Raw genomic sequence first — 27,359 nt, 5'->3', positions numbered from 1 at the left:
TGGACGGACAGGGCTTTGAAACTGTCTCGGGGAAAACATCTTTTTTTTTTTTTTCTTGAAGAAGTGAAATATTCAAATAAAAGAGAGTGGTACTGTTGAGTGTGAAACTTGACTTGCTGATGAAATGCTGGTGTCTGCTCTTTTCAAAGTGAGCTGGTGGTTTGTACTTGAAAGACTGACACAGGTTTGAACTTGTGTTTTGGGCCAAATTGCTGATGAAACTTGACTGACAAGACGCATAAAATGGGAATAAAGAGTAAATGATCTTGAAAACAGACTGGAATGACCGATCGTTGGTCAGTGAGCAGCAACAGAACATCATCTGCCTGCATATCTGCCATGTCACCTTGAAAAAGACCATTCAACCCAAAAATGAACTTCTCACTTATGAAGAGTTCCAAAGGTATTTAATAATCCCTGGAGTGTCAATTACATTAGATCTTTGCAAACTCAACATGTTGTGCTCTTTTGAACATGGTCAGTTCACATCCAGGACTTAGCCCTGAATCTTTGAATAAGTCTGGGGTCATGCTTTGATTGATAAATACTGCAATATCAATTTCAAAAATGATTGCTTCAAACCCATGCTTAATTGTCAAAAACAGAATATTTCAAACTAAAAAGAACTCATCTCAGCCTGATAACATGAGTAAGTCTAGCCTGGCCAGCAGAGGGTGCTGCCTCCTGAATTCTGCCAATAGAGACCAGCTCACCGACAGCATGGGGAGGAGCAACAAACTTTTATTTAAATGATTTAATACCACAGTTTAGTGTCATTAGTTTCAGCTCAATTGTGATCTGTCCATCTATGAAAACCGTGGGCTCTATTTTCGTTTCCGCCGCCATCGCAGCAGAGGTGCGGTGCAAAGTCAGGTGCGCTTCGCTGATGGGGCGTGGCGGTGCAGACTTTGGTACTTTTGTGCACTGCACTGCGGGCGCAACTACTCCCCCTTCTCATCTCAGTCCCACCCAGCAGCACAACTCGGAAGGAGGGAGGGGAGAAGGCATGGAGTGGGTTTGAAACAGCTGAGTCCAGTCTTCACCAATCACACCAGCTCCACGCCTCACCTTTAAAAACGCCGCTGGCGAGGCGCATGGCAAGTTTCGAGGATGACTGAGCCATCCCCTCATCCAGAGGGGTGTCCCCCTGAAAGACTGTAGGGATGCTAGAATTCGCCAGGATGAGCGAGTCGTGTACCGACCCGGGGAAATTGGCATACACATTTGTCACCAGGCAATTTGAGTCACAGATCACCTGAATATTGATGAAATGGACCCCCCTTAGGTTCACATAAATGTGGGCTTGGGTCTCTGGGTCCCGCAACTGCACATGAGTGCAGTCAATTGCTCCCAGGACCCCGGGGAATCCAAATTTAAACAAGAACCCTCGCTTAGTGTGTGTGACATTCTGTGACGTGCAAAAGAGTAGATGATTAAAGAACACTGCATAGTCTACAGTGTTGAAGGCGTTATTCTCGTGGCCCACCTGTATTTGGAATGAAATGGCGTGGGTAATAGCGGACAACGATCATCACTTAGGTTTTTTCCGTGTGTCTCTGTCTCTCGAGTGCTCTGAGATAGATGCAGTATATATGCTCTGTAGGATGCCACGTCTGTTCCTGGTTGGCACAGCGACGTTAAGTGATTAGTTTGCATCCCTGTTTCACCTGTGTACATTCGGTCAGGTTGAGTGACCATTACGCGTGCCGAACATGCTTGTGATGTGGTCAGATGAGATACTGATCAAAATACATAAATTTGGGTCTGACTGTATGTGCTGACTCAGATAGTTGCATTGAATCGTGGCTGTTGCTAATTATTGATCGCAGTGAAATGCCAGACACTGTGGAAACCTGCCTGTGAGGTATTGGTGACGTGGGCACACGACTCCGCCGGTTTACAAAAATCCACTTACCCAGCGGCGCGCCGCTGGCCCACAGAGTTGACCAGGTCTGGGGTGGCGAGCTTTCAGCGCACTTTTACGCTGCCGATGTGGACCGAAATGAACCGAAAATCCAAATCCGCCAGCTGATCCTGCCGACACCTCCCCTTACTGCGCCGCAACGCCCATCCTGGCGTACCTCTGTGCGCCTGGGTTTACCAAAATACCAAGTGCAGTGCGCGCCCGCCTGCGCTACACAAATATACCACTGGTGCGCACCCCGCGCTCCGCCAGCAGTGGGGATGAAAACAGAGCCCCATGAGTTATCTTTTGGCTCGTCAACACATTTACGGAGTAGAAGTGTAATTAGCCTGTGTGCTAAGAATGTGAGAGGTGTCTCAGCCCTGTTTGGAGTGATGAGGCTTATTTGAGATCACTACACATGGGTCATAAGCCCTTTAAACCCAGTGCTATTCTCCACAGTAATCCAAAAACCAAATCTTATGTCAAAAAAAAAAAAAAAGCTTCCTAGATTTGAACAAGTACTCCAGCCACTGCGTATTTGCATTAAGAGCGTATCAACAATAATAATAATAAACAGTAATTAAGAGTTATGGATGCTGCAAGGTGTTCATGAAGAAATGGAAAATAACAACTTCAGATGCATATGTGTGTGTGGAGAATCCCAAACCATGGAGGACATCATGAGATGTAACCAAGTCCCAAAGACGTCATATAGAGGTTGGATGCACATGAGGACGAAGATTAGGAGTCATTTGAAATCTGGGGCAGGGGTGAGTCAGGTGGTCTAAAGGTTAGACTCAGACCAGGCAGGAGAACTGTGGCTGGCAATACTTGAGTCATCATTATCACCATCAGTAGGAACGAGGCGGCACACACGCACAAAACGCACTGCAAACTTTAATATCATGGTGAAATGCCAGTTTGAGTGAACCCTTTTTTAAAGATGTTAGATTTAATTCTCAGTAAATATAGATGTCCTGCATTCTGTTTACTTGCTTCATTTTGGTGGCCTGAGTATCAGAACATGAAAGCTGGCTACTGGAAACTCTCCGTGTTCAGAGCCCGAACAGTAACTGTAAATGTTGGCAACGAAAATAAAATTTGGCATTAAAAAACGAAACATTGTCATTAAATCACTTGTAGTGGAAAAAGTGGTGTTGGCACGGAAACAAGTATCGGCATTGAAGAATGTTCCAATGAAAAATAAAATGCAGACATTAAAAATAATTTCCTTTTGTTTTGACATTTTTTGATTTTGATGTGTTTTTGTGTGACATTCTTCACATTTTTTCTTCATAGAATTACAAATCTGCTCAGGTTAAAAAGCCTAAATGGCCATGGTAACATAACAACCATTTGGTTAAGGTTACAGGACAATCATGGTCACCCATGTGTGAAAGACGAACATTTTGTTGTGCCACCCGTCCACGCTGACCTCCTCCATTTTTGGAGTTCTAATTCCAAACAGGTCATTTGCCTCAACTAGTAACGCCGTTATTTTTCTGAGGTTGACAAAAAGAGGCATGCTATGTGATGACTACTTGATGACCAACTAACTTTAAAGAGCGTGTGACCTCTGTTGCTTGGTCATGCCGGATCAGACCCTACCTTTCTGAGCATGCAACACAACTCCTAGTAAAAGCGCTGGTACTATCATGCCTTGACTACTGTAATTCCTCACTGGCAGGGCTCCCAGCATGCTCGTTAAAACCCTTGCAGATGATACAGAATTCGGCGGCTCACCTCGTCTTTAACCAGCCCAAACAAGCGCATGTCACTCCACTGTTCACATCCCTCCACTGGTTCCCAGTTGCTGCCAGCATCAAGCATAAGTCCTTGATGCTTGCCGACAAAATCGCCACCAAAACCACTCCTACCAACCTGAACTCTTTCATTCAGGTTTATGCTCCCTTCCAGTCATGGGCCATAAGTCTCTATAGCTAGACTCTTTTCTTCTGTGGTTCCCCGGTGGTGGAACGAGTTGCCATCATATGTGCATCGCTTTGGATAAAAGCATCTGCCAAATGACAAATTGTAATTGTAATTGTAATGATGTGTTGTGGCAGAGACGTGATGAAGGATGGAACAACCAATCAGAACAGCAGATTCAGCTTTGAAAATGTTGGATTACTTTGTCTGCGGGACAGAGAGGAGCGCTGGCTGCAGCGTCCAGCAGAGGATGGATGTGTTTGATTTGCCATGCAGGGAGCGCCTCCAAGTCACACAGCATTTATTTTTCAGCTCCACCCCGTGAGCTGATATTTTTTCTTACTCCGTCTCCTGAAGCCCTTGCTAGTTGCTTCATCTCCAAGTCTGTCTGACTGTGTGTGCGTGTGTGTGTGTGTGAGAGAGAGAGAAAGACAGAGAGAGAGAGAGAGAGAGAGAGAGAGAGAGAGAGAGAGAGAGAGAGAGAGAGAGACATACTATTTCTTACACACACCCTCATACATACCAAATTGACATACTATACGGTCTGTCTCGTCAGTGGGGGAGGACTCAGGTTTGAAAGATGATGCTCTGAACTGTGTGTGCATGTGTGTATGTGTGCGTATGTGTGTATGTGAGTATTACACACTTTGTGGGGACATAAATCTGTTTTTACACAGTCACACTGTGGAGACTCACCTTCCCCATAATGTAATGTTTATGTTGAAGACGTGGGTTAAGGTTAGGGTATGTGTAGGGTAAGTCTCCAGGAAGTCAATGTAATGTCCTCTGAAGTGATGGAAGTGGGACTGAGTTTGTGTGTATGTGTGTGTGTGTGTGTGTTCATTTTATATGAGTATAAAGCTCCGCCAGGGACATGGTTTGGCTTTCCCAAAGGTCCAAGCATTCTCCAACACACATGCGGCCAAAATGTTGGGGGTTGTAAAGATCTTAGAAGCAGACATTTCCCCCTCTATCAATCTATCAGCATCCCCTTCCCTCTCTCGAGAATGAGACAAAGAATGGGAGGCAGAGAAAGAACAAAGAAGAAAAGAAAGAGTTAGCTACAAATTGCCTGGTGAATTAAAGGTCAAGGTTGAAGTTACCCTCATAAATTGTATGTGTGTGTGTGTGTGTGTGTGTGTGTGTGTGTGTGTGTGTGTGTGCTAAGCCTTCATAACAATAAAAAGCTGCACCAGGGTTCAGAGTTTGCCTTTCCAAAAGTCCACAAATTCCCATACTCAAACACAGAGGCAAATGTTGGGAGATACAGACAATTCTTCATCTATTAGTCTGTCGCTCTCTTTTTCTCACTGAGTGAGAGACATTAAGGAGAGCAGGACAGACAAATGAATACAGGTGAAAGACGAAGTGAGCAACAAACTGTTGAACAGAGGGTCATGGTTAAAGCATAATTGTGTGTGTGTGTGTGTGTGTGTGTGTGTGTGTGTGTGTGTGTGTGTGTGTGTGAGAGGACAGCTTGGGGGCAACAGGCCTTTATATCGTTACCAATGTGATGTTAGACTGTGGTGGAGAGAACAGGGATATAAGAGAACAGCATGCAGCAATTGTATTCAACAAAGCTTGAACGAAAGAGCTACAAATCGTTTAGTGAATAGGGATTTAAGGCACAAATTATCCAATAAAACCTGTGTCAATGCTGAAAAGAAAGAAGCACTGGCCCCAGGATGCTCTCTTGAGCTTTGAAATGACAAATTCAGTTAGAACTGTAAAGGTCTGGCATACAGAAATAAAAGAGTAAGAAGACAAAGAAGCTGATTCAGGGCACATTTGGATTCACAGTCTGCTTAAATGCATCAGAAAATGAGCAATATTTTGTTAAAAGTCTTCAGAGGTTGGTTGGACTTCTTTGGAAGACCTTGTCAGCTTGTCACAATGATGTCCAGCAAAGGGAAATAAGCCAAATTAAACAGGGTTCTGTTCTGTTAGCTGTCGAGTGCTGTGATGGTTTGATGTGTGTGTGTGTGTGTGTGTGTGTGTGTGTGTGTGTGCGCGCGTGTGTGTGGTTGTGTGCAATTCTGAACACTAAGGAACAATATAGGAAGGGAGATTAATTAAACAATAATAATAATAATAATAATAATAATAATAATAATAATACAAGTGAAAAAGTACACTAACACTAATCCTTCCTTTGCTGTCACCAATGCTACTACTATACGACTTAAAATAACAACAACAACAACAACAACAACAATAATAATACTAATAATACTAATAATACTAATAAAGTCAGAGGGAATGCCGCCTGGTCAACTGGTAGCAGTGGGGGCAGTAACTTGATGGTAAAGTTGGGTCTTTGTTTGGCTTAAGGAGAAGTGGAAATTGTAGCTGTGTTCATGTTTGCTGGAAGACTTGAATTTTGTTTTATTTCAGTTATCAGTTTTCGAGGAGCGACACCAGAAGTGTTTGTAGAACTCAGCAGGGAATCCTCGGGTCCTATTGCTTTGTTAGTGGACATAAGATTGACGACTGGAGAGCTCATCCCGTGTTATTGGGTGTTGAGCTGAATCACAGGAATGGAGCTTTTCCATATAGTTAACGCTATTCAAAGAACTACACTTCCCAGAGTGCACCCTCACTAGGAAACCAGCTACTCATTACCTGATCAGTCACTGTCACTGATTTGGAGCACCTGAGAAGGACTGGAGATCCTCAGGCATTCAAACAAACAGACTTCAGAGAGAAGAAGCAACAAGTTCACTCATGGGTTCAGTCCAAAGAAGCCAGCGGTCGGTGAAATACTTTATTTGCTTTCATGTTGTTTGAAATGCTTCTTAATGTGTTCAAGTTCATGTTTAACTGCTGTGTAGATTGGTTGGTTAAGGAACACATGGCAGCATTGACTTCATTGACTTCATTGAGTTTGCACTAAGTGATATTTCATCTGGAGTTTGAAAAATGAAAATTATAAAATACAAAAGAATAATTCAAAGTTAAAAATGTTAAAATTCTCTTAATGTTAAAACACTATTAAAAATGTGGAAAATTCATGAAATTAAATGTTTAAGAGCTGATCTACAAGCTTGTAGATCAGCTATTTTTTCTTAAGATTTTTTTTTATTTCCATTTAAAAGGCTTAAGTGGTTAACTAATTTAATGTAACTCATGTAATCATATTTCAATTCATGTTAAATGTAATTCATGCAATCATGATGTTGAATTAAAATATTAGCATTAATTTAAGATTCATTAAAAATGCTTAATTATAAATGTTAACTTTGTTTTCTCTGTCTTTAAAGGTTTACAACCTAATTTCCTGTACCCACCAATCAACTGACGAAGCCAACCAATCAGAACAAAGGTTGGAAGAAAAAATAAAGTTGATTGAGTTGGAAATTTGAGTTGTCCTTGTGTCCTTTGGAGTTGAACAAGAGGAGGACTGGACATTTGGTAATCAAGTATGCTTGTTTGTTCTTTACTAAGCTGTGATAAATCAATGCTGTTGACAATGAACTGATGTCCTCTTGACTCTTGGTCCTTTTCAGATGAGTATAGATTGACATAAAAATCTCTGAAGATTTGATTTATCTCCTTGGGTGATTGCCTGGGCTTCTCTTCTGAGTCCTTAATCCTTTTTTTTTTTCTTTTTATTTATTTATTTTTTTGTTTGATTTGATTCGCCAAATATTAAACACATTTATTATTAAGATGAAAATTTTCTTGTTGAAGTCTAGGTGTTTCATGGATAAGTTCACCTGCTTGGAATTCATACTTTAGTGTTTTGGGTTTCCTCTATTACTTCCATTAATGTTTTCAAGTTGTTTGATCTTCTTTTTCTTTGACCCTACCTCCTAAAACTGTTTCCCCTGTTTCCCACAAAAGAGTTGACGATGACTTTGGGGAATTATTTATTTCTAGGAAGGATGCCCACTTCTTTTTAATGTCAAAATCAGGGCCTTGGAGAAGAGATGCATTAAAGCCATCTTTGTTACCAGTTCAGCAAATTCTAATGTTAATTGTTAATTAAATTTAACTGTGTAATTGATTTTGTTGAACTTTTTTGACAGATATCTTTACATTTCTTTACATAGTTTGGCAGCAAAGTCAGACAGTGACAGAAACAGATTCATTGATGAATGGATTGGTGTGTGTGCACAGGAACAGATCAAACTGAGCGCTGATATCAGCTCAGGTCTAATGAATATTAATGAGTGTGTTTTACACACCCTGTCTGCAGAGCAGTGATATTTGTGGCTTCATGTCATGTTGCACTCTTAAGCAACATTTGCTACTCTTTCAATGTTTGATTTAATAACGTGCTCCATCTGGTAAAAGCTCTTTCTGAATGCACTTTTCTACAACTTTAAAGTAATAAAATGCAAATTTTGTGTAGTGCTACTTCCTCTCAGTGACTGATATACGATAACAATCCAACTGTCAGGAGTGTTTTTCTTTTGTATTTTGAGAAACTCTAGAAATTTGTTTGTTTTTCAATCATTCAGGGTGTCAGTCCATCTCACACAGTCCAGCGCCCTTTGCTTACTTCACCAAGCCAAGATCTCTTCTACATAAATGCGAGGGTAAACATTATTTCCTTTTCCATTTAGTTTGTTGTAATTTCTAAAATTACAAAATCAATTGACACTTTTTCCTCATAGATTTTAATTCAAAGTTGTGTTTCATGCAGCAAAATGATTTTTGTCTGAATGGAACTGACTTTGATCAGGAGTGGCCTTATTGCTTATCTCATCTCATCATTAAAACTTAATTGCATTCACTCCACAATCTATTCACAGAGGAGACGCCCACTAAGCATCAGTCATATCATTCCATCACCACTGGCCTCTTGAACAGTAATGCTGACACTGATAAGACAGCTGCAGCTGTGGTTCTTTCTGTAAAGTTAAGGCCTAGTAAGTCCAACTTACTTAAGAAAAATGTTGTGGACAGATGAAAAGTAAGATAAAGTCCATTTACCTTGTTTCCAGTGGCACATTGCTACCCAGCACCCAGCTGTCTTGCAGCGGGACGCTCTCAGGTGGCGTGGTCTGCAGCTCGGCTGGTGATTGGCCGGCCACGGGGGCCGGGCTTCCAGTGGGAGGGGTAAGCTGCCGCGTTGAATTCAGGGAATGGCCAGCGTGGTGCGTGGAGCCCAGAGATTGGTTGAGAGCTGTAATTGAGGGCTGCTGGCGGTGAGGGGGAGGTACCGGAGGCAGGGTGGAGCCGTGGTGATTGGATGGTTGCTCTGTCAACATCAGGAGAGAAGACTGGTTAGAAGGATGCACATTTTTGTGCTGGATTTATCACACTTCAGCCTATTAAAAGGTTATAGCTTGTCCTTTTCACCGTTGTTGGGGAATGTAATATTGTAAAAAGCAAATAATTGCATTTCAAAAGGATGCAAATTTAACACAGACAGATTCAGATTTTTCACTTGTCAGCTTGTGTTCATATCCAAACCCACCTCTGTCACTGGCAATTTAGCATTTTAAAAATAAAAGTTTATGAGGAAGGTACAGTTTGTTTTCTTGGAGGTTCTTTGTTGAGCTCTTTTGGGTAACTGAGCCGTTTTAGAGTTTGTTTCAGCTGACAGGAGAGGGTGAGTTTTGTCCATAAGGATGTGGGAACACTTATCTCTCTCATTTTGATTGACATCTGCATAGTAAACAGGAGAAATTTCATTATATTCAACTTTCAGGTCACGTTTCATCATTCAGTGACACAGATAGGGTCTCATCTGTAGGAAATCAGAATTGTCAGCATCTCAAGTGGAGAGAGAAACAGCCAGACTCTGACAAACCTTTGCAGTTTATGAGAGTAAATATGATGCAATAATTGGCACAAGTCTAACTATGGTGCCTGTAGCAGTTCAACCTGTTGACGATACAGTCAGACAGCCTGTCTGAATATATCAGCCCTGAGGCTATGGACAGATTGAAGATGCTGAGGAAGATCAGCAGTTTTTGATCTTTCATAAAGATCAAAAACTTTGCTCTTTACCAAAGTAGTGGTCATGAAATTCAATGCATAGTTAAAAAAACGTGTATGTGTGAATGCTGTGACATTCATTGGTGAAATGAATTCAATGAAAATCATGCGATTACTTGATCTGCTACAAACACTTCTTGAATCTTGATGTCTTTGTATCTGAATCAGGTCTGCGACAAATGTAAGACGCTTGTAGCTGTCAAATTCAGCAGTCACTGACTGTAGGCTTTGATGTTAACCACTATGTAAATTTCACTGCAGTGTATGGGCCGGTCAAGGCTGGTGAGAACTGAAACCCTATGTTGTGCTCAGCTCAGCCAGGCTGAATACTGATCAGTGATTGGCCTTCAAAAGCTCAGCTGCATTTTTGTAAAAATATTTGCTCAAACTTGACCTGGCTTCAACTTTTCCCTGCTGTTTTCCCCCAGTGCTTTTTGGCTCCTTTTGTGTCTTCAGGGTGCTCTGAAGGAAATGAATGGCAATGCTGGTATTTGATTTGCATAAAGAGCATCAAGTCTCCATTTCCCAGCCCTGCTGTTATTCATTCTCCACTGTCCTCACCAGAGAAAATAGAAAGTAAAGAGAGAAAAGAAGGGATATGTGCAGGAGCAGTGGGGTGGGCGAGGGAGGGCTTTTGGTTGTGGAGGAAGTGCTTGCTTTCCCTCTCTCCCCCTCGCACTTTCTTTCCATATGCTGTTTTGCCAGCTTAGTAATTGCTCCGCTTATGCAAACCTTCAAGGCTAAATGCTGAATGCCACACACACACACACACACACACACACACACAAGTCTGTGCTTCTATTCTTGTGAGGACACTCATTGACATAATGCATTCCAGAGCCCCTTATCCTAACCTGAGCCAGTTTTCAGTTGTGTGTATCAGGATCGACGTCCCATTGGATCTTCTCTGCTGTGTGTATTCCATACCATAAAGCCATGTCAGAAACCTTTGTACAGCTTGTGTGTTTATCCCCAACAATGACATCCATGTGTGCATGAGTCCAAAATGTGTAATTTACATTGAGGCAAAAGGGACAGTATGCAGTGGCCCACTCATGTAATGAGCATCCTAATGTATGGGGTGTGTTTATTCTTTATGCAAGTCAGGCATTAAAGTAAAATCCCAGTTTCAACTGTTTGATTTTTGTTCAATAATTTTCATGCTCAGATAACAGATAGTGGAAAAGAGAGATGAAATCACACACAGATATTTCTAACAGAATGACCATTGGATGTGAATAGCAATATTTAAGTATTTAATCTAAGATCTTCATCACTAGGACTCTTCACAAAGCTGCTGAGAGGAACTTTTACTGAGGAATATCAACCATATTACTGAGCACAATATTGTTTCACTGGGCCCACAATGATTGGTTGGTTGGGAACCAGTCTGTGAGAGTGTCTCTGAGCGGTATTCATGTACGGGAAGAAACCCTAATTAGAGGCAATGAAAAGGCCAACACACTGTGCAGACACATGTTGTAATGTAATAGAGGTCCTGGTTGTGTGTGGATGTCAAAACAGCTACTGTGTCCCACCAAGTGACATCCAACTGGGATATAATGCCTCTCAAGCAGCAGCCTCGGAAGCCTCGGGCAGATTTTCAGAAAAATGCAGGAATCACCAGTTCAGCCTGGACACTGGCAGGGACAAACGCTTTCTACCTGCCACCAAGAATCACCTGTGTGTGGATGCCAGTGTGTGTGGTTGGTAAACATGTCTTTGTCTTGGACATGTGGAACAGCATCTATACCACAAAGTCTAGTGATGGCCATTAAGGCAAATGTTACTTTGTGATATGAGAGCACACACTATGGTTTGTGTGTGTTTCTTCAGCTGACAGAAATGTTCTGCTTCATCAATTACTCAAACTTCAAAAACCAAAAGAAATGTTAAAAATTAGGCTGATACAGATGCTATTTTTAGGATCTCCCCTAAACCAGCCAGTAAAGACTCTAACACTTGTAACTTTTAGATGTTTAGTGAAAATGGCCCCTGAAGTGTTACATAAATCATTCATCGTTATTTGCCAAAGAATTGGCAGGCCTCTAAATGGTCTTTGGTTTGATTTGTATCCAAGATCTTCTTCGAGTGCCAAGGCAGCCATTGATCATGGTTTCCACCATTACTCATTATTCACGCAATTTTTTAACACGGCTGCCAATTTAGTCATTGATAACATGCACAAACACAGTAATTACTAGAGCTAGAATAAATTATCTGCCCAGTATGTGGAGGAGAAATTGATCTGCATTAGTGAGCAATTCAAATGCAGCATCATGAATGTCATGGTCACAGGTTCATCGTCACCAGATAGTCCAGACGTTATGTGATTTGCACTCAAGCAACCTGCGGTTAGTTCAACCCACTGAACCTGAACCTGCCAACACAGACATTAAAATAGTTTCTTCCTCCCATGCAGCCCTCCCACAGAAGAATATTTGGGAAACTACATCTACACATAGTTCTATGATTTTTGTTACTTCAACAGTATTATTTCCAAATTCTCAGCACTTTCTTACTGTATAAGGTGTGTACAGTGTGTTACTGCAGATATTCAATAAATTATGGGAAAATATTATTCTAAACCTAAATACAGAAAAACTAACTGACCGCAAAGAACAACCTCAAACTTCCATCTTTGATTTGAGTACAATATTAAGTTTCACTGTAAGTTTTAAAATCAGTAAAACCTTGACTTTGAAACCAGTAAAACCTTAAAAGTTGGGACGCTGTGTAAAACATAAATAAAAACAGAATGACATCAAATTCAGAAAAAAAGTAGTTATTTACAAAAAATAATGATGTTAATGAGGTCAAACAGTCGAACAGTCAGAAGTCCACATAAGCATGTCCCATAATGTTTGAATATTATGATGAAGAGTCCACTGTCCACCCCTTTGAAATGTACTGAGAATCACTGGAAAAATAATTTCATGAATGACTTTACAATTTGAAACCAAATATTAAATACAATGACATTATTTAATTTTATGTTAATGAACTAAAATGAAGAGACTGTTAAAAATGTCTACAATTCCTACAAAGTTAACCTTATATGGATGTAAACATCCTGAAATTTAACTTGAAAGTCTGCAATTGTCATCATGCCATTTAAAATTCAGTGTTTTGGAGTGGAGTCAAAACAGCAATGATATATGTTTCACTGACTGGACTGAGACTTACGGACTGCACTGTATGTGTAGTCATTATCAATCCCCTTACAGCAGCAGCAGTTGTTTTCTGTTCTGCTTGGTTGTGTTGTGATAAGTTCATCCACTCACCTGTTTGGTGCAGCGCTCCTGCACCATCACAGATTCAGCCAGAGGTATTTTCATACTATCAGTTAAGCATTTTGCCTCAGTGATTGATTCTGGACTACTACATTTTTGCAGGACTACCACAAGTGCTGTTGCACTTGTCTTTGCAGTTATCCTTTAACCTGTTTGTGTCTTTATAACTATGAACTAACTATCTTTTAGTGTGGAGAGAATTTAAGCCAACAAGTCAGCTGAAATGAGGCCAATGCTAAAGCTCCTGTTTAGAGCTAGAAGGCTTATTTCCTGCTTTATTTTTAATGATAGAAAATATGTTTTGCCTTTTTACTCCTCCTCATTCAGCTTCATAACATCATCTAACTGGCTACACTAGTTTTATAAAGCTACCATAGAACACTAGCCAACTTCTCTTATTAATTTACTAAATGAAATTAATAGCATAGCAGACAAGCAAAACAAATGTTTTGGGGATTTTCAGTTTATTTACAGGAAAATGCCAGACTGAAATATCACTTTTGTCTGTGCATCACATCTTTAAGTGGACTTTAAAGTGCTGGCAGCGTTGGACATTAATGATTTACAATTAAACGGCACTGGGTGAGTTAAGTGCCCGTGCCAGTATACACTGGAGTTGTCAGTAAATTACTGTTAATTTGACAATAAACATTTTACAGTGTCCTGCATTTGATTTGCAATACAAACTCAAATATCAGTTCCATATATTGGCAAATTAATATGAGATAAGACATATTAAGTTAGAGGAGTTCAAATCAATTTCCCCATGTTCTAAAATAAACAACAGGGAGGAAACAGCCTATTGCTAAATCCTGCTCCGACTGTAAATCATTATTTATTACACCCAAGTCCAAATTCCTGCAGGACAATAAACAATCACACACACACACACACACACACACACACACACACACACACACACACACAAATCTCCAGTTTACTTCAATGCACATGGAATTTTCAGTTGCTCTGGAGCGTGTGTGTCAGCAGACAGAAAAAGGGAGCGAGACAGATCAGCAGTGAGGAGGAGAGGGCAACAGACCCTGAGAGGGACAGATAAAGGTATGCAAATCAAAGAAGATACCAAAGAGGTTGCTCAGGTGAAAAGAGATGAAATCATTGGTTGGAGCTTTCATTTTCTCCACACATTGTACTGTCAATCTACAACTTGCACAGGGAATCAGCATTTACCATAGTACTCACCACATTCACTTCACAGGTGGAAAGCGCCATTCACTCTGCAGTTCATGCCAAATGAGTAAATGATCTGATAGTAAGAATGCAAGCTTAATTAATCAATAAAGTTCCAGGTCTGAAAAACAGAACACTTCAGGAACCATCGAAATGCTTCCTATCATTTGTCCATGCTAGCGTCTTTTGGTCAAATGAGCTTTTCAAATTAATTCTAACTCCCTCAGCTAATATAAAAACTCAGTGCTGTGGAGAGGCTGCAGCCTTCTGCGTCAGCTGCCAAAACAAATCGCAGTGTGGGGAAAATAATGGACCCAACTACTTTACTGCTCCAATTTCCTGATTATAAAACACAAGTATCTGTCAGGCATCTCATTTATTAAACATGAGCTTTAAATGGCATTTAGGCTTTGAAAACCATTACTGTGATGCTTTTCTTTTTTTTTTTTTTTTTGACTGAAGCTGCTGATAGTCAAGTGTTTCACCCCGTCTTTTTTGTTATCTCACTCACAAATATTAAACAAGCAAACCCTGGTGATAAAAATAATAAAGCATAACTAATAATATCAAAACATATTCATACTTCAGCGGGATGAAATTAAAGTGTCTCCTTCTGCTCAAGTAAATGACTTGCACAACAATTCCTGTTTCATATTGACCCATTTTGGGAAACACTGACTAATTCACTTAGATCTATATGCTAATATGTCTAGATGTTGCATGCTTATTTCATCTTTGTAAGTATGCCTCTACTGCATTTCATGTATAAACATGTAAACAATTGTCTTCTTCATGAAAATAAATGATAAATGTCAGATCTGCTGGAAATGAATATTTGAACTGTTTCAATCAGCATAGGCAGTGTTTAATCAAACCAGTGCCTTGATGCAAAGCCTGAGTCAACCAGCTGTAAGACCTGTTGTCCTGAATGCACTGACTGCTGCTATTCACAGCCTTTACCATGTGACTGGTCAATGGACACTGATTAGAAACATTCCTCATAAAAGTTTGATGGATATATTTATGTTTTGGAAGGGTTTTTCATCTTGGGATCTATATGAACTTTTCTTCTGAGGCAGTAGTCACACAATACTATGTGCCACTGCGATAAACATTATCTATGTAAAAAGGACATGATTATCTAACTGTACTGTCCTATGGCTCCTCTGCAGGCTCTCTGGCTTTGGTCACAGAATTACCACAGCGCACCAGTGCCAAATTCAGATGGTCTACCATTCTCATTCCACTCTTAATTACCTCCCAGAGGAACTTTGGTGGATGCTTCAATTGTCAAGTGGAGAAACACACTATAGGATGGCAAGAAATGTAAGAAAGAATGGGAAAAAAGCCTGTCATGCTAGCAAAAAAAAAAAGAAACTATGCTATATGAACTTGATTGAACTGCTGTGTGTGTGCGCGCGCACGTGAGTGTGCGTGTACAATCACCTTACTGTAGTTACAGTACGGCAGAACAAATGTTTTGTAGCAGCGTGTGAGCCCTCAGGCATGATCTTTCTCAAGAATGTGAGTGTGTGACTGTGCAGTTCACACACTCACACACAGACTTCTCCATCAGCGTGATGGACTGATGTGTGCACAGTAAATTGGCATCTCAGTGGAGCAGTGAGGTGAGGTGTTGTTGAGGGAAGAGGTTATTTGTCAAAGGCAGAGCGATTACAAGTTTCACTATGACTCTCTGTCTCCATCTATGTATGTCTATGTCGATCACTGTTTCTGCTCTACGCAGCACTTATTCTCTCTCTGCATCAATGCCTTCCCTCTGTCTCTTTCACTCTCTCATAAACCATGTCAAAAGTTTACATTTCCATTGTCAGTGTTTCCAGTGATTCGTTCTTTTTGTCTCGACTCTGATTTCGCTGTACACTCTGAAAAAGCGGCTCTATTCAAGGGTTCTCTGGCTGGTTTCTAAAAAAAGCAACAATAATACATTTTGTTATAGGAGCATTTTCTAAAAACATCATTTACAGCACAGTGTGATGTGCAGACTTGGTTGTGGAGAGCCACGGAGGACGACTCAAGAAGCAGAGAAGAATTGCCATGATGTTTTTAAGAAAGCATTTTTTGAGATTTTTTTTGTGTGTGTGCTAGAACAGATCATGAATAACTCTTCTTTGTGGGTGCACACAAGAGAGAAATTATGTCAAGCATCAACAAAGATTCAAGAGTAAAGTGGCAATAAATAAGTAAACTATATTTCTATAATTTACATACAGAAAAAACTGACAAGTAATAAGAACACAAATAAATACACATGTACAAAGGTAAGGGTGTGACATAGCACAAAAAAATAACAAATAAAAATAAATAAGTAGAACAAGACAAGAAAGACCAGTTGAAGTGGGCTTCTCTTATCGTGTTCAGGGTCTGAACCCCATAACTGGTGACAGAAAATTGAACAAGCAGAGAAGAAAAGAGGGTAAAGAAAAAAAAGCGACTCTGGAAGTCAATTAAGAGTTTCAGATGTAACAACAATGGTCAACAAAAGGAGTTTAGACAAGGTGAAAAGAGAAGAGAGGTGAAGCAAGAGGCAAAAGAAAGACAAAGGGAAAGACAAAGGGAAAGGTCAGGAGTGAGCGATTTCAAGGGAAAAAAAAAGAGAAAAGATCCTGGAAAAAGTAAAAGACTCATCGACATCGAGAAAGAGGTCAGTGGAAGAGTTAAGACGCATGCTTCTTGAAGCATGAAAACTCATTCCACCTCTGGACTCCCAGCAAAGAGAGGGAAGCGAGGCAGGGCTCTATCCCATCCCAGGGCTGCCTTTGCGGGGCATGTAGGTGGAGAGTGCCCCTCTCTGCTCAATGACCCACACGGGGAAATGAATGGAAAAACACAGGAAAAGAGACACAGAGGGATGCAGAGATGTTTTGAAGGTGGGATAGCTCCACCGAGACCGGCTTAGTATTACAGGGCAACAAGATTATGAACACTGACCATGCTCTACTATTTCACTCCACATTTTACCCCAGACTCCACACAGAGCAGGCTGCGTGCTTGCTGTTTAAGAGGTAAAACATCTGCTAAAAGTACAGACATTGCAGATCAATTCTGTTGAAAACTCTTTATACTTAATTCTAGACTTACAAGAAGATGTCCATTCGGTCAAAATGAGCTGCCAAGGATTTTGGCTGACCGACCTTTGTGAGAAGAAACACAACTCCTCCTCTTGAGGTCTAATGCACTAGATTGGCAAACCAGTATGAACCTGCATTTACAACTGCTGGTGGCCTGTAACATAACACCTTTCTTTTGCCTCTTCTAAATTTACCCAACTAAAGCTGTTGACGAGGCTTTAAAGGTGACTATGGCAACCTTGTCTCCTGAAAACACACTGCACTAGAAAACAGAATGCTGCCTAGATTATGCTTTTCAACAACACAATCATGAAACATTCATATTTAACATGGGAACAGCAACATTCTTTTCCCAAATCTGGCATTGTGAGTTCCTGTCATGACACTCTGCACCATCTCGACAATAATATGATTTCCCAAGGAAGCAGCTTTCTATTTGTTCAGCTATTCTTCTATTGCTGTCACGTGTTTCACTGTGATTGGCTCCACTGATAATGCGCTGTAAGAACAATAATGCCATTAGCTGCTGCGGTATTTATTAATCACACACCGTCTGATCTATATTACACTGCCTGCTGCTGCACATACGTGAACCAAAATAGCAGGTGTGCTTGGAATCTTCGCAGCATTAACCCATGCAAACCCAGCCTCTGGTGCTCCGTATGCTCAATCATCCACTCCAACCACCTCCCTTTGAGTTCTGTGCAGTAAATGAATGGCACACTTTGAGAATTGGGGGGAGATTTGTTTTTTCTAGTTGCACAGGAACATTTCTTCATTGGAAATATTTAATGCTAATCCTGTATTGAACTGTTGCTCCTTCAAGCTGACTGAACTTTTGGAAGTCTGTGACATTGTTCCTCATCCTTTTCACTGCATGTCGTTGTCTCTGTGTTGCACTCTGACGATGACAATAAAGTTGAATCGAATCTAATCTTATCTATTCAGAATTTTGCAGCCAGACTTGTAATGAAAAATAGGTGCTCTGTGTCACTTCTGCAATATTTTTGAGCTCTTAATGGATTATGACTGGCCTTCATAGCTGATTCTCTGGCAGCCAGCAGCCCTTCACAAGCCTTCAGGGCCTCTGTTGGTGCTGACCTTCTGGTCAGTCACAGCCACAGGAACAAAGTGTGATGCAGCATTCATTTATCGTACTTCAAAAGTCTGCAACGCTCTCTCAGAAGAAAGCAGCGACTGTGGATACTTTATATGACTACTTAAAACAACCATTTTATTCCACCTGTGTTTTCTTAGCACTATATTTTATTGCACTATATTTTATTCTTTCTGTTTTTTTGTATTTTGATTGTATTTTTTTATTGTTTGTCTCATCGATCTGTCCTTTTAATTCAGTACACTGTGACCACTGAGAGCTACATTTTTGTTACAACTGTTCCATATTATTATTAATACAAACAGCACATGAGAAGTGCAACGTGGCCTTGAAAAGGGATGAGAAAACCAGAGATCGAACTAGTGAGGAAACCCCCTGCAAGCTTAGAGACCCCTCAATACCTTCACTGTAAACTGGATGAACTTGAATTGATTAAGTGAAGATATCATGTGTGTGTGATCCTCAGCTCCAGATGAGCTAAAACACAGATGTGTCTTTCTAGACCAGACCAGAAATATTAACCTGTGTGTAGAAGTCATAATGGAATCGAATTGATTGCTGAGGATAAGTGTAAATGCCGCTGATGTTGGTTGGTCCAGAGTGGTTTAAAATGTCCAATTTGTCCATTTCAGTAGAAGAATTGAGGGGATGATATTTTTAAGAGTGTTTCTAGAGTTTAGGTCCTTCAGTTAAAGTTAGAATTAGAATAAGTGAATATTAGTGGTTCTCAATAGGTGAACCAGATACCGTTCTATCTAAACATGTAACTGTAGAATTATCAGAAGTTATTAAATTTTGATGGATCATTTCTATTTTAACCGGCAGAGCTTTTCTAGTCTTTACGGCACTAGTTTAGCAGACCAGGAAACTCAAAGACCAATTGCATGCATTTGAACCCATCTCATGTGATGCTACTCAGCCAATCTGTGTATTCTGATAAGCACTGCAGACTGGATCAATGAGTGAGATACACACACACACACACACACACACACACACACACACACACACACACACATAGGGGAGAGAAATAAGTGAATCAGAGAGAAGTAACTCAACATGGCGTAGTCAAAAAAGAGAAAAGGAGACAGCAACAGCACAGCTCTTAATCAAGTGGACAGACTCTTGGATGTTAATTCTTCCCACAGGCAGTACAAAACTAGAATGCCTCATATGTTCTGAGACCGTGGCGATTAAAAGTGCCGAGGTGAAGCGCCACGGCGAGACAAAGCACAGAACACCTTTTGAGCAAACACTCAAATCCAAACCGAGAGCACAGAAGGTAAACAATCAAAGAGCCCAATACGATCGATCCACCAGAGCATTCATTCACTGCCATCAACGGTCTTACGAGTTTTCCCTGAAAGCTGCTTGGACTTTGAGTCAATGCAGACAATCATTTACTGATGAAGGGCTTGTCAAGAGTACATGAGTGTGGTAGCAGAAACGTCACTTGAGGGAAAACAAAAAACAAATTGTGAAAAAAATCAAGCAAATATCCTTTGATACATACTTACGGTTAACACACTCCTTATTTTGCTTGAGAATGAGAAAATAACTTTTAATTCTAACTTTTATTTAATTGAATTTATATTCAGAGTACTTATTATGTCTAATCCCTCCAGTTCAATGTGAAAACTGACAATAAATCTTGGAAGGACCGCTGGAGCTCACTTCTCTCACTGGACAAAAGAAAGTGGGGGAGTGAGATTGAAGAGGGAAAGAAGGAGAAACGGAGGTGACAGAGCTGCTCAGTTATTCTGATGTGCTGAGATTGTTTCTTTTAAAATTGGTTGAGATGTCAAATGAAATGAAAGAAAAAAGGAAACACAAGCTACACAAGCCTTTTTTTAAATGAAGCCCTTCATTTTAAGATACACGTTTTCCAGAGCTCTGTTATGGATATTATTTTTAAATGCAGCCTTTTTTTTTTTTACTTTAGAACTGTGAAAAAAAAAACAAAACATTGGTTTATTATTAGAGTACTTATTATTTATTATTCCTCCAGTTCAAAGTGAGCCAGCACTGTTGAAATAATATTGAATTGTCTTTGCTTTACTTAATTTGACAGTAAGTCGCTGAATACATACAGGCCTTGATACAACTGCTAGGTTATTTTTTTACATATGGCACTGAATCATAACCCAAGTCAGACATTATGATGTTTTGGACCTTTGCTTGAGTAAATGCTCTCTAACTGTACCCCGACAGTAACATTCATGTTCGGAATGAAAAGCTGACAGTGACGATTAGTGGCTGGAGAAACAATGCAGTAACTGAGGAGAAAAAGGTATAGGGTGAAAGGTATAGTAATACCAATGTGTGTGTGTGTGTGTGTGTGTGTGTGTGTGAGAGAGAGAGAGAGAGAGGGTCTGTTAACAGTGCTCTTTCTAGCTGCTGTTCCTGAATTCTTGTGCTGTAAAATTGGTGTTTTCATGGCTGCTGCATCTCACAATACACATCACCTTTTAAAGAGAAAGAAACGGGGGAAAGAGGGAGGGCAAGGACGACCGCAGATCAGGAGAAAGAACCAAAAAGTGACACATGTGAAGGCATTACAGCAAAGTGAAATGAGAAGGAAGAGAGGAAGAGAAAGCATGAAATGAAAACATAATGGAATGCAGCAAAGGAGGCTCAGGAAAGAGTGGGAAATGGTAGCAAGTCACAATGTTTCTACAGCAGCAGGTCAGCCAAAACTGACAGGACTATGAGACCATTTTAGCGTAAGCATCACAGTAATCCTCTTAAACACATGCAGCCCTGGGAGGGGATTTCACATGTAATTAAAGGAGTCATTTAAGCTATACAAGTCAACATTTTATTAAAAAAGGTGGTGCACATTGTGTATTCAAAATGTTTATCTTAACAAATTCCTGGTGCTGTTCTAGACAGTGACTCGGAACTGTAGAGTTTAATGGGAGATTTTGTGAATGTGATCTCCCTGCAAATCCTCAAAATGAGGAGTGAAGGCAAGGCAGGAAAGTAAGATCACATGGACAATAAAAGACATCACTGTGCTTTCCACCCAGGAAACACAGTTCTGGAAGCTGGATGTTGATCTTACAATATTTAGAGAATTTTTGATATTTAGCAGATCATGTCAACTGGGTTGGGCCCCAAAAACACGGCATGCAAGCTCAGCTTAGCAGAGTCAAATTTCTGTTCTGTTTGTAGCCTATAATAACTTATCATGGGCACAAAAAAATAGTAGAGGTCAGCATTTGAAGACAATTTGTCCTTTGTCCTGAATGAAACTCAATAGTACCTCTTCTTATAGCAATGTGTGAGGGAATCCCTCCAAAGACAGCTGGAACAATAACAGCTGAACCTCTCCACTATGTCTTCCTCACACGCCAAGAAGCAGACCTTCACTTCATTCACACCGCTGCAGCGAATTTAAGCACAGCATGTCTGTCTCTTGCCTCTATTAGTGATTAATTGAGTGTCTGATAAAAGTGTTGCCTTGAATATTGTTTCTTTTTGTTTTTCAGCAGAACAATACCCATGGTCTGATGAACCATGAGGTCCACACACAAAAAAGCAGAAAATCAGGATTATCTCTTTGTCTGCCAACCACTTTTGTCTGTTTGTCTGTCTGTCATTTCCCATTCTCCCCATGTAGTGGTGATGGGCTAAAGAGGAGAATGAATGAGAGCAGCTAAGCTCAGATGCGTAGCATATCCAGCATAGACTCTTCAGATAGAAACAGGTTGAAATGCAATTTGTCAGTTTCATTCTGATGCATTTTCTTTGGGAACTAGAATTTACAGACAGTTTGCCTTCATTTAATATCATGAATGAGGAAGATAAGAATGTGTTCCCCCTGTGAAGTGAATATTAAGGTAATTCTGCAGTTCAGACTCACTTCTGTCACACCAACAACTTTGAACTCAACAATTTATTAGATTTGATGCGGTAATTGTATTTTTTTTAACATGTAAGTAATATAAGTAACTAACAGTAACATTCATTAATTTGCAGGTCAATAGGTGTTTGACAGTGAAGGAAAATTACTGTTTCCCTCTGAAATGTAGATGAGGATCATTAAAAAGCTCCTAGAATGAAGTAATGAGGTAAAATAAATGTGTATCTTAGTATTATTACCAAAATCCTGTTTAAATGTGAACTGTTAGGCTTCAGGTCTGTTTTGAGTTATGCCATTTGGAAATGACAGATGTTTTCAACTGCACAAATACTAAAGTAATACATAAATAAAGAAATCTGACCTCTGGGTGTCTTTAAAAGCACTGAAGAGTTTTCCAAATGGTCCTCTTATCTTATCAGGTGCTCGATTGCTGTGTTAATGTGGCTAACTAAGACATATTTTGAGCCAACAAAGCTTATTTGAAAATGAAGAAGCAAAGAGAGGGAACAAGCTTACTGCTGATTGAGAAAGGGATAATGATCGTAACAAAGAGATGAAGCATGTGAGAGACAAAAAGGTAAATATCTCTTCTCTTCCTCTCCATAAACTGATTCAGACAAAATCCTGGAGAAACTTCAACTGCTCATCTTCCCTTCATCTTTAGCATCTACATCTTTTCTTTCTCTCTTCATGTATCTATTTTTCCCATCACCTCCCTCCCACTTCCGTCATCCTCTTAACCTGACCTCCTCTCTTTCTTTCCTCTCCTCTCTTCTACTCAGTTATTTAGTATAGGCAGCTGCAGCCTTTTCAGAGCCTCTCATCAGTCCTTCACATTTCTCTCTCCTTATTGTAACACCAGTGCACTGACCCCTCATCCACCCTCTCTTTCCTCTGTCTGTCTCTCTCGCCCTCATTCTCTCATTCATTTTCTCCTGCCAAGTCAGCTCTTGGTGTGCTCTCTCTCTCTCTCTCTCTCTCTCTCTCTCTCTCTCTCTCTCTCCTTCTTCCTTCTATCCATTCTTTTACTCTCTCACTCTGGCCAAGTCATTAATATGGAAAACTGTGTTCCACTAAGTCACTGGGTTTCCTTTGCTCCTTTGCTTTTTCTGTTTTACTCTTTCATCTTTTTCTGTTGTTTTTGTCCTCTCAGCCACCAGGATTTTTTTTTGTCCCATGTTCTCCTCTTTGTTTTCAGATTTCCATCACCTTACCTTTTTTGCTTTCCCAACATTTTCTCTAAATCAAATTAGCTTTATTGGATTGCGTATCAGATGAAACATATTGCCAGAGTATTGAAATACAACTGAATCTCAATAATAAGCACACTAAAAGTGCCAAACCCTGTGAGGCTACGAGGTTCACTATCTGAAAATTGCTGGTCGGAGCACACAAGCCCAGCCTCATTCCCAGAGCATCAAATACAGACACTTTGTCAAGCCTGCCAGTGTCTCATACAGATGCTCACCAGGCTTTCAAGAAACTCCACCGTAACAGTAAGATGCTCAAAGAAAGGTGACGTAGTATGAAGAGCAAGAAAGTCGGCAAATGCAGGAAGATGGGGTGGATGGATGGGTCAAACAAACACACAACTTTTACCCAGGAGACTGTCGTTTGCGTCCCGTCAGAAACCAAAAGGTAAATCAAAGGTGAGCGATCTTTTCTAAATCTAACGAAGTAGTTTTAGTAACAAGTTAGTTTCAGTTGTCTGAACCATACCATAAACACAGAGGTGGACGATCAGGAACGCTCTTTAGAAACCCTTTATTTTTGTAAGATTCCTAACTTGGAGGCCAATAAAGAATGTTGTCATTTAGGTTGGAGGAACTTTTGGCAAATCACCAAAAGAAAAAGAAAACTGCATTTAAAACCATCACATTCGATTTGTGCCAAACAACATGACCTGTGATTCGTTATTAAGCCCTACAAATCTCTGGATACACTCTGTAGCACAGAGGACGAGGAAGAACTTTAACTCGTGCATAAAATATCAGATGGGTTAACTGTAGTCTAACATTTCAAAATATCCCTCCATCTTTATCTCATTTCATGGTCAGGACAGTGTAGGCCAGCCACACACACCCACACACACACACATGTGAGGTTTTCATCACTTGTGGGGACATTACATAGACTTACATTCATTTCCTGGAGACTTACCCTAACCCTAACCCTAACCTTTAACCATAACCTTACCTAACCTGTAACCCTATCCTCAGTCTTCACCCTAAAATGTAATGATTAAAATTGTGGGGACCTGTATTTTGTCCCCACAAGTAAGGTGAGTCCCCACAATGTGACTGTGTAAACAGGTTTTGTGGTTTTGGTTTTGAGTAATACATGGGCACACAAACACACACACACACACACACACACACACACACACACACACACACACTCTCTCTCTCTCTCTCTCTCTCTCTCTCTCTCTCTCTCTCTGTCCACCCTCTGTTTTCTAACTCCCTTCCAGTCTCTTTGTCTGCCTCTCTCTCCATCTCCCTGTCTCTTTGTATGGAGCCTGCTACAACATTTTGATTTACTTAAGTGACTCCATTCTGCAATCAGCCCCAGACATGAGCTGTGTGTTTGTGGCCTTTTTCCACGTGTGTGTGTTTGAGGCTTAAATCCCTGCCACCAGCCACTAGCCTGAGGTTCATTAGCCTGATCAATGATTGACTCTCTTCTCTTCTCTTCTCTTCTCTTCTCTTCTCTTCTCTTCTCTTCTCTTCTCTTCTCTTCTCTTCTCTCTTGCAGTTTGACCCCACTCCCTCCCTATACCCTTCTTTATCTAAATCTCATATTCATTCTCATGTCAGGAATTTCTTTCTTTCTTTCTTTCTTTCTTTCTTTCTTTCTTTCTTTCTTTCTTTCTTTCTTCCCTCTCTCCATTAATTTCTCCCGTCGCCATCATTGATTAGGTCTGGTGTTGAGGAAAAATATGTTTGTTTTCCGCTCTGTCTTTCTCTCCCTCCTCTCTTTCATTCAGTGGCTCATTGATTAGTTCTGGTGTTGAGGAGAATAACCTACTTGGTCCCAAAGTAAAAAGCACTAAGTGTTATTCGTGTTTCTCTCTCCGCCTTGGTTTGACCTCCCTTTTGCTTTCAGTATAGACATTGTCAATAAGCCTTGGCGTCATCCAGCCGTTTGCAAAGAAAGCTGTCTTTTTTTCTGTTGCTTCTTCCGCGCTGATTGCCTTGGCGTCTCTGAGGCACCTACAGGATGGACAGTGGAGGGTTTTTGGCGTCTTTTCAGTCTCTGGGTGAAAAAAACAAACTGTTTGTATTGAGGTGTGGTGATTTTTTACACCATCTTTATTCACCTGCCTAAAAACAAATGCCACTTCAACACTGAAACAACTTAACAAGTTATTACCAGACTTGTATTAGAAACAACCTCTGCTGCAGTTTGTTACTCTTACTTTATCTATTATAGAATGAATCCATACTACATTTTTAATCTATAGTGAACATCAACCTGAACTGAATGAAATGTGTTGTAATGTTAGAAGCTGTCTTATAATTTGCATCCTGTCTTTGAATGGAAAACTTTGATGTAATTGCTGATTATTGTTCTATTACATATGGGCTTCATTCTTTCCCGACAGTGCAGTTGCCTCTCTCAAGCACATTTACAGTATATAACACAGTCAGGACCTGAGCTCTGCTCCCAAATTTTCTTCCACATCAAGCAGTCAAGACCTGAAGAATAGAAGATGAAGAGCTTCAGCAGCTATGAAGCTCTCTGCTTTTGTCCCACCAGCCAAACATTCTATGTCTTGCTAGCTGCTATTACTCCAGAGGACCACCTGTCAGTATCCTCCTGTCAGTGGAGGAGCTCCAGCGGTGAGTGGATGTCTTCAGGGTGCTGTTGGTTAAGGGTGGCGGTGATGGAAGCTGGACTGAGCGGCTGTGGCTCAGGAGGCAGAGCGGTCATCTACATATCAGAAGGTCATGGTTCAATCCCTGGCCTCAGGTGTACAGAGTGGGGGAAATAATTATTTGATCCCCCTTTGATTTTGTAAGTTTACCCCCAAACAAAGAAATGGATGGTCTATAATTTTAAATGTTAATTTTTTAATTTCATTTTTTATCATTTTTAATTACTTTATATTTTTATGACTTAGTACATGGTGGAGAAACCTTTGCTGGCAAGCACAGAGGTCAGACGTTTCTTGTAGTTGGTCACCAGGTTTGCACACATCTCAGGAGGGATTTTGGTCCACTCCTCTTTACGGATCCTCTCCAAATTCTTAAGGTTCCGAGGCTGTCACTTGGCAACTTCAGTTGTTTCAGCTCCCTTGACAGATTTTCTATGGGATTAAGGTCTGGAGACTGGCTAGGCCTCTCCATGACCGTAATGTTCTTCTTCTTTAGCCACTCCTTTGTTGCTTTGGCCGTATGTTTTGGGTCATCGTCATGCTAGAGGACCCATCCACGACCCATCTTCAGTGTTCTTGCTGAGGGAAGGAGGTTCCCCTCCAAGATTCTACGGTACATGGCCCTGTTCATTGGCTCCTCGATGTGGTAAAGTCTTGTTTGAATGGAAGAGATTGATTTTGTGACAGGTGTCCTTTATACTTATAACGAGTTGAGATTAGGAGAACTTTCTTAAAGTGACAGCACTAATTTGTGTGCCCCATGGGCACTTAACTGGTCTGTGGGGGTCAGAATTCTTGCTGGTTGGTAGGGGATCAAAAAAATTATTTCAAACGATCAAATGCAAATCAATTTATAATCTTTATATAATGTGTTTTTTCAGGATTTTTTGTTGATATTCTGTCTCACCTACCATGAAATACACCTACCATTAAAATTATACACCATTGATTTCTTTGTAAGGGGGGCAAACTTACAAAATCAGCAGGGGTCAAATAATTATTTCCCCCACTGTATATGTCAAAGTATTATTGGGCAAGATACTGAACCCCAATTTGCTCCTGATGCTGTGAGTGTATTGCTGCTCTTAATGAGCAGATGGCCTAGTCACCATTGTGTGAATGGGTGAATGCAGTCTTCAG

General features: G+C 40.5%; 1 protein-coding gene across 4 annotated transcripts in view; it reads right to left on the bottom strand.

Annotated features, from left to right (window-relative positions):
• tenm3 (teneurin transmembrane protein 3) overlaps positions 1-27,359 on the bottom strand; it is a 339,741-nt gene that overhangs the window by 141,469 nt on the left and 170,913 nt on the right. For all 4 annotated transcript variants that reach the window (XM_076729445.1, XM_076729446.1, XM_076729447.1 and 1 more), the window contains one exon: positions 8,774-9,041. In XM_076729445.1, the coding sequence (XP_076585560.1) occupies positions 8,774-9,041 (268 nt within the window). The remainder of the gene's footprint in view (positions 1-8,773; positions 9,042-27,359) is intronic.

This window comes from Chaetodon auriga, chromosome 4 (genome assembly GCF_051107435.1).
Source record: "Chaetodon auriga isolate fChaAug3 chromosome 4, fChaAug3.hap1, whole genome shotgun sequence".
NCBI classification, from domain to species: domain Eukaryota; kingdom Metazoa; phylum Chordata; class Actinopteri; order Chaetodontiformes; family Chaetodontidae; genus Chaetodon; species Chaetodon auriga.
Note: the sequence above shows the minus strand (reverse complement) of the source record. Positions and strands in the feature narration are given on the sequence as shown.